The sequence below is a fragment of the Carettochelys insculpta genome, chromosome 9, assembly GCF_033958435.1.
Source record: "Carettochelys insculpta isolate YL-2023 chromosome 9, ASM3395843v1, whole genome shotgun sequence".
NCBI classification, from domain to species: domain Eukaryota; kingdom Metazoa; phylum Chordata; order Testudines; family Carettochelyidae; genus Carettochelys; species Carettochelys insculpta.
Window position 1 is genome coordinate 34,800,367 of NC_134145.1, and position 14,951 is coordinate 34,815,317.

At 43.4% G+C, this 14,951-nt stretch overlaps 1 protein-coding gene across 6 annotated transcripts in view; it reads right to left on the reverse strand.

Moving 5' to 3' along the window:
- The window catches only part of ARHGAP29 (Rho GTPase activating protein 29), a 75,326-nt gene extending 65,338 nt beyond the window's left edge, over positions 1-9,988 (reverse strand). For 3 of the 6 annotated variants that reach the window (XM_075002535.1, XM_075002536.1, XM_075002531.1), the window contains exons 1-2: positions 9,163-9,300; positions 5,378-5,721 (exon numbers count right to left, since the gene is read on the reverse strand). In XM_075002535.1, coding sequence (XP_074858636.1) covers positions 5,378-5,657 — 280 coding nt within the window. In that variant the 5' untranslated portion in view covers positions 5,658-5,721; positions 9,163-9,300. Of the gene's footprint in view, positions 1-5,377; positions 5,722-7,691; positions 7,754-8,568; positions 8,902-9,162; positions 9,301-9,972 lie in introns of those variants that run through there. The other 3 variants (XM_075002534.1, XM_075002532.1, XM_075002533.1) reach the window with 3 other exon arrangements.
- Between the last annotated feature and the right edge of the window lie 4,963 nt (positions 9,989-14,951).

Here is a 14,951-nt window from a genome sequence, read left to right on the forward strand (position 1 = left end):
TAAGGGAGATTAGAGAGGCTATCAAAATAAAAAACACAGTAATAGGAGATTTCAGTTATCCCCATATTGATTAGGTACATGTCACCTCAGGACAGGATTCAGAGATTAAATTTCTTGATGCCTTAAATGACTGCTTCTTGGAGCAGCTAGTACAGGAACCCACGAGGGGAGAGTCAATTCTCGGTCTAGTCCTGACTGGAACGCAGGATCTGGTCCAAGAGGTAACTGTTACTGGACCGCTTGGAAATAGTGACCACAATATAATAACTTTTAATATTCCTGTGTTGGGAAGAACACCGCAGCGGTCAAACACTCCAGCATTTAATTTCAAAAAGGGGAATTACACTAAAATGAGGAAGCTAGTTAAACAGAAACTAAAAGGGAGAGTAACTAAACTAAAATCCCTGGAAGCTGCATGGAAACTGTTTAAAGACACCATACTAGATGCCCAACTTAAATGTATACCCCAAATAAAAAAAAAACACAGTAAGAGACCTAACAAAGAACCACCATGGCTAAACAGCCATGTTAAAAAGGCAGTGAGAGAAAAAAGGGCAGCTTTTAAAAAGTGGAAGTCAAATCCTAGTGAGGAAAATAGAAAGGCACATAAACACTCCCAAATTAAGTGTCATAATGTAGTAAGAAAAGCCAAAAAAGATTTTGAGGAACAGCTAGCCAAAAATTCAAAAAACGATAGTAAAATGTTTTTTAAATAAATTAGAAGCAGGAAGCCCGCTAAAAAGCAGTGGGACGCTTGGACAATAAAGATATAAAAGGAGAGATCAAGGAAGACAGTGCCATTGCGGAGCGATTAAATGATTTCTTTGCTTCAGTCTTCATGGCTGAGGATGTTACAGAGGTTCCTAAATCTGAGCCAGCCTTTTTAGGTGACAAATCTGAGGAAATCTCCCAGATTGAAGTGACATTAGAGGAGGTTTTGGAGTTAATTGATAAGCTGAATAGTAACAAGTCTCCAGGACCAGACGGCATTCACCCAAGGGTTCTGAAAGAACTCAAATGTGAAATTGCGGAGTTATTAACAGTGGTTTGTAACCTATCCTTTAAATCCGCTTCGGTACCCAATGACTGGAAGACGGCCAATATAACGCCAATATGTAAAAAAGGCTCTAGAGGAGACCCTGGCAATTATAGACCGATAAGTTTAACATCAGTACCAGGCAAATTAGTAGAAACACTAGTGAAGAATAAAATTGCAAGGCACGTAGAAGAGCACGAATTGTTGGGCAAAAGTCAGCATGGTTTCTGCAGAGGGAAGTCGTGTCTAACTAATCAATTAGAATTCTTTGAAGGGGTTAATAAACATAACATACGGACAAGGGGCACCCAGTGGACATAATATACCTAGATTTCCAGAAAGCCTTTGACACAGTCCCACACCAAAGGCTTTTATGTAAGTTAGGCGGTCATGGGATAGGAGGAAAGATCCTTTCATGGATCGGGAATTGGTTAAAAGACAGAAAACAAAGGGTTGGAATAAATGGTAAATTTTCACAATGGAGGGGGTAACTAGTGGTGTTCCCCAGGGGTCAGTCCTGGGACCGATCCTGTTCAACTTGTTCATCAATGATCTAGAAAATGAGGTAAGCAGTGAGGTGGCAAAGTTTGCAGATGACACCAAGTTGTTCAGGACAGTCAAAACCAAAAGGGATTGTGAAGAACTACAAAAAGATCTCAGCAAACTGAGTGATTGGGCAGCAAAATGGCAAATGAAATTAATGTGGGTAAGTGTAAGGTAATGCACATTGGAAAAAATAACGCAAATTACACGTACAACATGATGGGGTCAAATTTAGCTACGACAGATCAGGAAAGGGATCTTGGAGTTATAGTGGATAGGTCTCTGAAGACATCCACGCAGTGTGCAGCGGCAGTTAGTAAAGCAAATAGGACGTTAGGAATTATTAAAAAAGGGATCGATAATAAGACAAAAGATATCATACTTCCCCTATATAAAACTATGGTACGCCCACATCTCGAGTACTGCGTGCAGATGTGGTCTCCTCACCTCAAAAGAGATATTGGCATTAGAAAAGGTTCAGAAAAGGGCGACTAAGATGATTAGGGGTTTGGAACAGGTCCCATATGGGGAGAGGCTAGAGAGACTGGGACTCTTCAGTCTGGAAAAGAGGCGATTGAGGGGTGATATGATAGAGGTATATAAAATCATGAATGGTGTGGAAAAAGTGAATATAGAAAAATTATTTACCTTTTCCCATAATACAAGAACTAGGGGACACCAAATGAAATTGATGGGTAGTAGGTTCAAAACTTAATAAAAGGAAATTTTTCTTCACACAGCGCATAGTCAACCTGTGGAACTCCTTGCCGGAGGAGGCTGTGAAGGACAGGACTCTATTAGGGTTTAAAAAAGAGCTTGATAAATTTTTGCAGGTTAGGTCTATAAATGGCTATTAGCCAGGAGTAAAGTATGGTGCCCTAGCCTTCAGTACAAGGGCAGGAGATGGATGGCAGGAGATAAATCACTTGATCATTGTCTTCTGTTCTCCTTCTCTGGGGCACCTGGCATTGGCCACTGTCGGCAGACGGGATACCGGGCTGGATGGACCTTGGTCTGACCCAGTATGGCCACTCTTATGTTCTTATATTTATCATGAAGTCCAGTATCATGGCTCTGGCAGTAATAATGCCAGACAATGCAGAGGAAAGCTTCAGCAAGCAAGCAAGCAAGCACGCGCGCACACAATCACTGAAGTAAAGCTATTCCAAGAAGTTAGAGAAATTTCTTCCTCGTCCTTAGTTTAACTTTGCATTTGTGATTTATCACCTTCTCAAATTTATTCGACTGATTTCATGTTTCAAGTGTAAAACGATCTTGATCCAGCACCCAGAAGATCTGTCTAGAACCAGGGAATTTGCCAGCCCACACACCTGCCAGTGATCTGCTCCTGGGCTCCATTCTTCCCTACTCCAGCAAGGCTATTGGCCCCACCCACCATCCCCTCCCTCCCCCATGACTGCTCCAAAGCACCCACAGGGTTGCTGACAATGCAGAACCAGAGGTTTTGCCAGACTAAGGAAATCCCAGATTAGAGAAGTGCAGCCTGTACTATTGTTGATAAGTTATCCATTCTTTTATACACGAACACTGTTTGCTGTCTCAGTGATGCATGCCAAAGAATTCTACACAAAAGTTACATATTGTGCAAAGTTGACCTTCCTTGTTTACTCTGAAATTTGCTACCTGCTAATTTCAGCCTAAATCCCAGCCAGTTAATTGATCAGCAGTATAAACAAAAGCACCTCAATTTGAAAGAAAGTTTACTGTTGCATTACTCATTATCAGATTTCTATAATTACTATTAAACATTTTTAGCCTGTGTAGATATGTATTTGAATCTCTCTCTCTCTCACACACAGAGGACAAAAGTATCATGCAACATTAAATAGCTGCAAATTTTTTTTTTTTTTTTTTAAAAAAGATCCATTCTTATTAAAGATAGCAAATTTCAGAAGTGGATAAAAGTGAGAACAGTTTAATAGAAGTTACTGTAAAGAAGGAGAATGCATAATATATCTTCCTCATTACATTTTGAAGCCTGAGTTTATTTATGAAATACCACCTTTGTGGCTACCAGAATACACTTATTTTGTGGCAGTAATGTTTCCTGTGAAGTGTACATTCAGATATAGAGAGGTGCTGTGCCAGACAAACATGTTTGACCACACAAGAAGAGAACATCTATGTGTCTAGTAGTAGTGAAAAATATTGATGCTAACACAAAAATCAGGCTTCAAATTACTTGTATGTTTAATGTTTGTTCACCCCTTTACTGGCACAACATTTTCAGTTTAAGTGTTGACTCAGAACAGTACATTGTTTACAATACTGTAGCTACATTCACATCCTAAACCTTTTTTTCCCCCCTTGTCTAAAGAAACTTGACTCTGGAGGCCACCTAGGTATAGGTGGGAAGACCTCAAATCACAGGTCAGCAGCAAGTTACAATCCAGTTAAATGTTTACTATCCTTGTTTGTGACCAAAGGCAGTTATTGGGATGATCCTAAGTCCTCTAACACAGAAATCCTCAGGCTATTTATGAGAGAATTGCTACATTGACCTAAAGTCTAAACAGAAAAGTCAGAAGATGCCCAACACCAGATACACATATAACCAAATATCAGATTTAAGATTTGTTAAGCCACATTAGAAACAGCAATAACATTTTTTTCAAGTGGTTTCACACAGAGTCTGTAAGTATTAGACTATATCCACAACCTAGCTCTAGCTATTTTACAGACTACTGTTTACTAAAAATATTTAAACAGAGACTACAGGCATGAAATCCAGGACATGAATGGATCTTTCCTTTCCTAAAACGATAATTAAGGTTACCTGATCTTTACAAGCTTAGATTATAATAACCAAAAGAAAAGGGACAATTGAAGGTTGGTGCTGGTAGAAGGAGAAAGAGGAGCTGCAACAATCTACAGGTAAAAACAAGTCAGACTGCTGTTAGCACTCAATGGCCGTGTCTATACTAGCCCAAAACTTCGAAATGACCATTTCTAAGTTTACTAATGAAGCGCTGAATATGTATTTCAGCACTTCATTAGTAAACTTCAAAATGGCCATTTCAAAGTTTTGGGCTAGGGTAGATGTAGCCAATGGGTCCAATATCAGACTAGTTTGGACACACTCATAGCATTAAGAGATAAAATACCTCTTCAGAAAAGCTTTCCTGAAGTTGACCAAGATGAAAAACTGATTGCTTTTCTCATTCAGAAAAAAGGGGGAAAAAAAAGTGGTGTGTTCCAGATGAATGGGCTAAGCAAGGAAAATTATAGTTTTTACCTGCTTGTGGAAGACAGTAAATGCTTTGAGATGGAAAAAGGGATCACTACAGAAAAAAGTTAAACTCCATTAAAATTAGACTTTTAAAATGACATTCTAAATATTAAAATATGAGCTTACTAAACAGGAACAATTGTAATAGCATGGAAAACTGGATCTTGGATAAAATATCAACAGTATACTTTGTAAGACAAAAATATCAGTCCGTTGTTTTAAAACTTCCAAAAGGGTCAATTTAAAAGACTGTTTTTCCCGTCAGTGTTATTTCAGCCAGTCTGACAGGAACCTTCCCTTTACTCAAGTCTTACCCAACCATCTCAGCACTACATATTATCTATCATTATGAAACAGAATGCACTGTGTTTGCTGAGGAAATGTAGCACCCAAAGTAACATCCACCACTTCCCGTAATCATGTAAGTATTTGGCAGAAACCAAAAAAAAAACAAAAAAACCACAGAATGTTTGCTACTTTCCTACTGAGTATAGCTTTGTGTGTGAATTTTAAATCAGTTATGACAGAGAATAAAGCAGCTGACACACCTGAAATAATGGCTTCTTTCAAATAAAGCAGCACATCTGCAAATTTTCTTACATCATTCACCAATAGCATGATGTATTCTGGGTCCACAACTGGACTATCGTAGCAATCAGAGCTGGAGCTAATACTGCTCAGAGAGTTGCTCTTGGTACTGCGCCCCATTCCCCAGTTTCCTGAATTGGAGATGGTGAAGAAATTGGTGGTAGACAGTCGGGCTAATCCCAAACCACGCTTGTTACTTCCACCGTTCTGTCGCAACATCCCAGCTGATGCAGTGGTCATAAAATTCTTGCCGCTAACATTCAACGTCACTTAACGTCCATTTGAAAAGCCAAAGATGAAGCCCCTAAAATGAACAGGGGAAAGAAAAAAAAGGGTGATATTTAACAGAAGATGTAACATTTAAAAGGCAAAGCTTTCAAACACAAATCCTGAAAATATTTTCCATAGTTAAATTGTTGGAGACTGAAACATTTAATCGTATTGTTTTTAAAATCCTTGGATTACCTAAATCATAAAACAAATGAATGCCAACATGACCCAAAGGCTAAGTGGAGGTGGTTTGTGAAGGTCACCTGTAAGTTTTGTCGTAGAGCTACATGAACTAGTCTTTAAATTTACTCCAAAGAACCACTCTCTTTCCTGAGCATTAGTTTATGAATCCTTAATTATAATAAGCTCTATAATGCATACACTGAGACTGGGTCAACACTAGAAAACATTATGGATGAACAGTTGCCAACAATCATGAAAAACTGGAATAAAGCAAAACAAAAAAGCAGTTAAGTAGCACTTGAAAGACTAGCAAAATAATTTATTAGGTGAGCTTTCATGGGACAGACCCACTTCTTCAGACCATAGCCAAACCAGAACATATTTATTGAGTTTGTTCTGGTATGGCTATGGTCTGAAGAAGTGGGTCTGTCCCACGAAAGCTCACCTAATAAATTATTTTGCTAGTCTTTCAAGTGCTACTTGACTGCTTTTTTGTTTTGATAGTATCTAGACTAGCACAGCTCCCTCTCTGTTATGATGGAATAAAGCAGAATAAAAACACATGTGCCACTAGGCCATGTTCAAAGCCATTTCAATTGATCAAGCTTTTTGTTCACCATACCTATATGGGGTGAAATTTCATAGGAATCCCATTGGCCTGCCATAGTTCAATGGAAAAAGGAAAGACAGTTGGAAAATGACTACAGTTTAATTGTAATGTGGGATTTTAAGCCAATCACCTTTCTTTGGTTTTGTTTTTAACATTAACTCACACTGAAAACCACAAAGGAAGGAAAAAAAAGCTTGTGAGATTCCAAAAATGTAACTTTTTTAGTATGTCTGATATTGAGATTCAATCTACAAAACCCACCAAAGCTAACTTCGCAGGTTCTATTTCATTTTAGTTTTAGCACAGCACACTCCCATAGAAAGCTTATTAAAATTTATTCATTCCAAAAATATGATAAGTATCTGTATTCATTTGAGAAAACCAGAGTCATTTCTACTCTACCATGAAAGTGAAGTAATTCACTTCCAAATAAAGCATCAGATAGCAAAGTCAGGTATGCTTCCACTTTGATAAATGACTACATTTATGCTCCAAACTTGAAGATAATAGATGTTCATATTGTATGTTTTTTGCCAAGAGGAAAACAACTGTAAACAGCATCAAATAGGACAAATGCTTAAGACTTTGAATTGCAAAGGTTACAATAACATTAGTTTGCACCTCAGTGAAGTTGATAGCTTAATTATTTCCACTATAAAACAACTATAACACTAGCACTTGCTATAACACAATCACAGGTGTTCACAGGAGGTTGAAAGGGGTACTGTATATATATTTTAATAGAGAATCTAAAGAAGACAGTAACTCCTCTGTTTTGAAAGCATTTCCATAACTTCTCCCCATTTTGTTTCATAACTACTACAAATAATAAAGATGATGAAATCAGGTCACAAATTTATGCTATGCTGTGGTGTACAGCCAATTCACTACTACTACTATAGTAAACTAACCACATTATTCTGAAAATATACTTATTGTTCAAGGCAACTAGCCATACTCAACCCGTCACACCTGGTGAGCGTTGTGGACACCAGAGTGCTGTAGCATCATTGGTTTGTCAAGCGCTCAAAAAGAAAATTTAGAGTTTAGCTAAACCAGTTTAGCTGTCTTCATAATATTTGTCATTTCTGAGTAGCCTGCATAACAATGTAAGCAATTATATAAACAATGCTGAAAATGCAATCAATAATGCAAACAACTACTTTAATAGAAAGTTGCTAGCATGGAGGAGATGACTTCAGGTGACTTACATTGAACAAGCACTGTTGAGCAAAGCATTTGTGCAACCTTCCTCAGCTCCCATGTGTTATTCTTATAGCCAGAAAGCTATTTTGCAATCCTGTCTTTCACATACCCTTTTCCTTCTTTCAACAAGTGTAACTGTCTACTGATGAAACTCAAGCAGAATTTTCGACCGTATTTAAAAAGGGCACAGGGAGAAGTTAAAGACAGTCAGTTTCAGTAATAAGTTTACTCTAACGTAGGTTTGGGTGCTCTATCAGTCCACCTTGATATGACTATGCACTTCCCTCTTCTGAAAATGTTTTTCACTCTGCTACTAACACGTGAATAACCCACACAAAAAGGGGAAAGACAGCAATCACGCCTTAGGAGACAGTAAGATAGACATCAAACACTTCAAAATGCACTAAAACTGGAAGATACAACAGAGATTGAAAGAGATTATAGGGAAAAGTATTTGGTATTACATATGCGATATCTCCTTCAGTCACTTTTTGCAGCAGATACACCTGTTTTTTCTTCACTTTGTACTTGTCACAAGACACAGGAAGGGGGGGGAGGAGTTTCCTCCGAGAACACACTTATTTCATTAGTGGGGGGAGGGGGAGTTTCGTATTCTTTCAAGAAACTCTCTAACCTGAACAAAGTGTGTAAGAATGAAGCCTAACAACTCTCATCTCCAGACTACTGAAAAGCAAGTCGCTTCCATGCGGGAAAAGAAGCCACACACACGCCCCAGACCAGCTATTTCAGCAATCTGCTCTCTCAGCACAATTTTCTCTCGCAGACTCTAAACTCCCAAGTACAGGGGCAAAATGTTGCAGGGTTCCTTTGGAACCAAGGTCTGCAGTGCCGCTTTTAAAGGGGACGGTGAGAGCTACCTACCCGGACTGTCCGCGCACGGACCGCAGCCAGCCGCGGAGCCCGGAGTGGAGCTCTGCCTCCCACGCCGCGCACCCGGGATGCCTCGCATTCCTAGCAGGACTCTCCGCGGCAGGCAGGGGCCCCCACGGCCGACCGACGCAGCCAGCTGCCAGCTCGCACGTCCTCGCCCTCCCGCCCGGGATTTACATACAATGGGGAGCCCGGGAGCCGCTGCAGCCGCAAACACGGCGCTGGGGTGGGGGCGAGGCTGCGCGGCCAAGGGCGCAGGTAGCAGGCAGGGCGGGGACCCGAGGAGGGAGGGGTCTCGCCGGGGGCCCGAGCCGGGGGCACTGGACGCTCCGCGGGGCGGGAAGTTACGGGCCCGCCCCGAGCCGGGACACGGGGCAGACGGGCCGGACCCGCAGAGGGCAAACTTTGCCGTGCGGGGGCGGGATCTCGGGGAGCCCCCACAGCCCCCGCTCTCCCCCGCAGGCCGCTTGCGACCACCGGCGCGGCCCCCACACCCCGTGTGGGTGCCCCACGCTCCGGACGGCCGGATGCTGCCCGGACGGCCGCACAGCTGGGACGGGTCGCGCCCCTACGTGGGGACCTTACCGGGTTGAGGGCGGCGGCGGCGCACGCCGTGAGGTGGTAGGAGAAGCGCGTCCCCGAGCGCAGGCAGCAGCCGGGCCGCCAGGGGCCCCTACACATCCCTTCGCGCTGCCCATTGAACTCACCCTCCAGCCAGCGCCGCCAGAGCCGCCCGGCCCCCTAACCGCTCCCAGCCCCGCCTCATGCCCGCCCCGCGCCGCGCCCGCCGCCTCCCATTGGGCAGCCCTGTATCATAGGCGGGGCTATGCTAATAGCGCAACAGGTGGGGAGAGGGATTAGCAGCGAGGCGTTGGTGTTGCGGTGGAGTGACGCAGCGCGGCCGACTGGGCACGGGCCCGCTCCGCCGAGAGTCGCGCGGCGTGTGCCTCAGGCAGCGGCGCGCGCGCCGGGCGTTACCCTCACTTGCGGGGCGCTCAGCACCGAGCGCCGGCCGGACACCAGCGGCCGGGCCGGGGCTCCCGCTCGTATTCCGGGCTCGGGCCCAGCGGCCCGTGTAGGAGGCAGAGACAAGCTCCGGGCCCGGCGGTGATAAACTACGGTGCGGGGCGCGTTGTTCATCGCCGGCTGCGGCTGCCCGGCCCCTCACGGTAGCCAGCGACAGTCCGAACAACCTGGTGTGTGTTTTCCAGCCACCAGTTGGCGAACGCCTCCGCTCCCGCTCCCTTGTGTAGCGAGGCTGGCGGCCGGGGTGAGAGTCACTGAAATTTCTTCCAGGCACCGGCCTGCCGCGGCCTGGGACCCTGCCAGCTCCTTAAATAGCTCCCTTCTGGCTTTCGCCACAGCTCCTGCCAGGGCGCACCCGCTTACTCTCACCTCAGCTCGCATCTGTCTTCTCTCCCGCAAACCAGCATCGCAGGTCTCCGCTGTCCCTACGCAGGGAGCCAGTGCCGGCCTTGTTCCAGTGCTGCTCGCGCCTGGGCTGGGTTGGGGTGACGGTGACATTGTTTTTATTTTTTTTCTCTTCTGGCCTCCTGAACCGCTCAGCATCACTGGCAGTGACCTCAGTGTTTCAGGCCGCCTTGCTGGGTGAGTTCCAAAAATATGGTTCAGTTCCTCTCAAACTAATTAGGTTTTCCTCACCGCCTTGAGTCTTGCTTGGGTTGCCAGCTCCCTGTATTCAGCATCCACTTAGGAGTTTGGTCAGAGACAAGTGAAAGTAAGTGGGTGTGCCTTGGTGTGCAGCTCCAGCAAGAGCCGCGTGAGCTTAGCAAAAGCCAACATGGAGCTATTTGAAGAGCTGACAGGGGACTTGGGCTACAATAGCACAGTACCTGTAAGAAATTTTAAGTTACTTTCACCCCGTTCATAGAGTCACCAAAAGCTCAGATGCAGCTGGATCTTGTTGATGAGCATGGCCAAAATATCTTCTTGATATTGCCAAGTGTAACTGGCAAACTGCCAAAATAACAAAGCCAAAAAAAAAAAAAGCTGCACTACATATGATTGTAAGGAGAAGTATTCTGAGATGGTGATGAAAAATTGTCTGGCTGCATCAATGGAGAAACAGTCAGTGCTCTGGTGTGTACAATGCTACCTGTTTGAAAAAGGGGCTTTTGCACAAAACTTTTCACCAGACCTATAAAGTTCAGAAAGTAGGCAAGAGAGACCTCTTGAGCATTATTTAGTGTACTCTTGAATAACAGTGGGAGGAATATTAGTACCCTGCATAGTACTAAGTTAGCATTTGTTGTTGTTTATGCTGGTTCTACTTTAGTGTATATTGGAATGGGGAATAGGACTAGATGGTTAGACTGACTTGAAGCACATCTAATCAAAATATTGGGGTGAGAGCCTGGGCATTGTTGGAATCATAAAAGCATGGTATATTACAGTCTTGTTAGAAACTAAAATATCAGTTAACATACTAAACTTCTCCATTGCATACCAGGTGTAAGACAGGGACTTATTTCAATGTTGCATACTACCGTATAAAAAAAGTCACACAAAAATAAGCTAAATAGACATTTATATTGCAAAGTCAAGCACTCAGTAGTTAAGACAGGTGAGAATTAATGCTGTTAGTACAAAGTTTACTTGTGAAAAGTTTAAGTGATTTGCCCAGCATCACTAGGGAATTCTGTGGCAGGGACACAGATAGAATTCATTTCTCAACTTCCTAAACATCCCTCCTGTTCCTGTGACTTCTGGTCTCCTTCATGACACAACTTCCAGCATCTGCAACATATTATGTAGGGTTCTAAAAACTACCATTTTCTTGACTATACAATACCGATTTATCTCCAGTCTCTAGTCCATCCTATGCTCTGAATGATGCCAGGGGCATTGTGGAAAAAATATTATGTGATCATGTTTTTAAAAACTATATCACACATATGCAAAAGAGAGCCCAGGTAATGTTGCATAGACAAACTTAACCCTGGCATTCCCTAACTTTTAAATACTGAATTTAACAGTCTTAGTTTTCTTTTAATGTTTCCTCATGTGACATCATACTGAAACCCAAATGGATAATCAGCAAGGTTGCAACCTTCAGATAAACTGCAGACTTCTATCACTGGAGCCAGAGGCAATGTAGGGTGAGAGGAGGAAGGGTGTCACATGCACTCCCACCAGCATTGTGCCACTTCATGTGAGTATGGGTAGGACCAGTCCTACTTCTCGTGCAGAGCAAGAGCAGTGCAAGGTTCCTAGTGGTGCAGTGCTTCTGCAGGAAGAGGCAGTTGGGGGTGGAGCAGGGGAGGGATAGGGGCAGGGAAGGGGCATGTGGCCAGTGCCCCCCCTCCCCTGCCCGGAATCTCAACATCGGTTGCCTCTGACTGGGGCTAAAGGAATAAATGACAACAGAAGTAAATTGTCATCCTCTGTCTAGTCTGATGATTAGAGGGGAAAAACACACATTTTGCTGGTAGCTATTTGGCGACAACAGATGAATGTTAGGACTTATAAATATTGTGTTACATTCCAGGGTTTGTAGAGAATTGTACTCTAGAGAACACACTAGCTCATGACCTATTGTACCCCTACCAGTTTTCCCTGTAAACTAAGTGCTTGGGCAGCCACCCAGGAGAAATTCAGGTGCCACCCAGCCGATGAGCAGAGCTCATGTGTTTCTACCAGTGATGCACGTCCCCATATGCTTTGGTGCATGTAACAGAACCTATTATGCCCATAGATGGAAAATATTAGAATGAACCCTGACCCCCACCCAATTTCTTTCTTCCAGTTTCAGTCCTAATCTCCTTGCCTAATCAATCCAAGTTTCCATCTTCCAAAGCTCCTCATCACGGTTCCAGTCTCCAATGCCAGGCTCCGAGTACAAGGAGCTAATATTTCTCTCACAATAGGAAGTAAATAATTTTTTGTCAAGGTCCAAATTTCTTGGTCAAGGTATAGTCAAGGTTCAGACTCCAGAGAATAAAATGTTAACCTCCCTGCACCACCAATAATGACAATAAGTAAATTAAGAAAATTTGGGATTCTTACAGAAGCATCTGTCAGTGTAGATCTGGCCCACAGGCTGCCTTTTCACTACCCCTGACTCCAATCCTGGAACCCAGTCCCAATCTCCATTCATGCCTTTCCCCCATGGGGCTCCATGTTGCAGTCTTCTTGCCCAGTCAATCTGTCATTATTATCTCCACTCCCACACACTAACTCCCAGGCACTTACCTCACCTGAGCCCTGCTTTCAGTTTCCCTCCTTGGCTCCTGATCCAAGTCTCTTTGTCCAGAAGTCCCAATATGTCTCCCAGCTCCAAGAACCAGTGTTTCATCAGTCTACTCCATCCATTCTCTCACCATTCTCCCTCAGGTCCCAGCACCTCATCCTCCTGTATTTCAGTTGGCCAGCTTCTGACTCCTCCATGCTGCTAGAGCACCAGCAGGGGGAACACTGAGAGCACAGGAGAGAGTTTTCTTCCCTGCTGTTCCTCTGCCCAGTACCACAGTTGCTCCTGGCTGCTAAGAGGAACAACTGGAGGAAAAGTCCTGCTCACCTGCAGGACTAAGATGTACTGGACTCAGATGTACTAGATGTACTAGACTCAGACTTACTAGTACTCAGACATGTTCAGTACTTGTGAAATCTTCAGAGATACTAAGCTACCAAATTTTAATAAGTGTCTACTGAGCATGTACAAAATTATTTTTTTCAGAACCTTGTAACTAAGCCAAACCTAGGCAGTTGTCGTGGAGATGACAACAAAGACAGCCCCACACCCCAGCCAAATTTCAAGTCCCTGTTCCAAAGCCTGGGGATGCTAAAACTGAACCAAATTGTTGTAAGAATTTTGTTGAACTTGGGCAGAACAACATTTTTTCCCTTATTCTCAGACATGGTTGAACTATTTAAAATTGAAATATATATATATATATATATATATATATATATATAAAATCAGCCTGAAGTAGGCAAGAGAAATTCTAGCCAGATGATAAAAGTTTGGCAAAGATATAAGTCACTAGGAAGGAGGGGTGTCTTATAATGGGAAGGGTCTTCTAATGGGAAGTTCTGGGAACCTTAACTATAGGAAGCATTACCGGCTGCAGCTATAGTAATGAAGTCTAGAAAAATTGGAAGGGTCACATTCATGGATTTGTGCAGAATCAAACTGTTGTAAAAAAACAACAGACTAACACAGCTGCCTCTCTGAAACTCTAAACATGCTGAACCTCTGGCTGCAGAGCACAGTGTTGAAGTATGTGGATTTTGGTCCACTGCTGGAGCAACAAATATACAGTAAAGATAGTATTATTTATCTCTCTCATTAGCAGTCCATCTGCACATAGCAAAGACCAAAAGTCTTTGATATTTCTTGGTAACAGTTAAGGACATCCTGAGGGAGGTGCAGGGCCTGAGGCAGTCCTGAAGGGGGGTGCGGGACCCAGCCTCCTGCTCCCACCCCCTACGGCAGGCACAAAAGCTGAGCACAGCAGACCAGGCAAATGAAGTGGAACAAGCTGCCAGGCTGATCCGTCTCTGGCTGCCAGCGTGGTGAGTGCGGGGGTGGGACATTGGACAATTGGGGTGGCTGCCACAGAGTGCCCTAAAGTGCAGGACTTGGGGCGGCCATCCTGATTTGTCCTATGGACAAGATGACTCTGTGTACAGCAGTAGTAAAAGAGGCAAACAAGAAATAGCATTTTTTATGGGACCTCAAAAAGTTGTGACTGTTACTTTCTGAGGTCATGTCTTTGGTGCATGTATGTATTCTGCCCATAGAGGGATGCCAGGTCCAGAGGCCACAGTGAGGGGCAAAATACATATTTCTTATCTTTAAACATAATAGGGTATGTAGAGTCAGTGACCCTGAAAATCATATATGGTTGCTTGGTATTTTGTGAGTAATGCAGCTGGATGTATAATGACTCAGTCTGTAATCAGCTTCAGATAAAAGGATTATGGTGTACATAGCCAGCATTCTGTTTCCAAAATTTTAACAGTGTCATTCTCAAAAAATGTTTCCCTTCAGTTGATCAATTGGAAAGCTGGTGAATGTTCAGAAATAGGAGGAAAAATTATGTGAAGTTGGCAAATCCCAGAACCACGTCCAGCTACCAGATGCTCCACTGATTAGTACATCTCTCTCATTTCCTAACTTCCCATTGCCAGAGCCCTTCAGAATCCCTTAGAAAAACTCCCAGTGGCTGCTTTAGTTATTGCTGTGAACATTAAAACAAAGTGCTATTTGGACATTGTGCTGATCAGCTTTTTTTACGCTGATGGCAGATGAATCAGTTGTGAAGCAAAAATTCCACTGTTGGCTGGCAAAGAACTTTATATTTCACAATGATGAACATGGATATGGTGATGGCTACAAAATATGCCTTTTT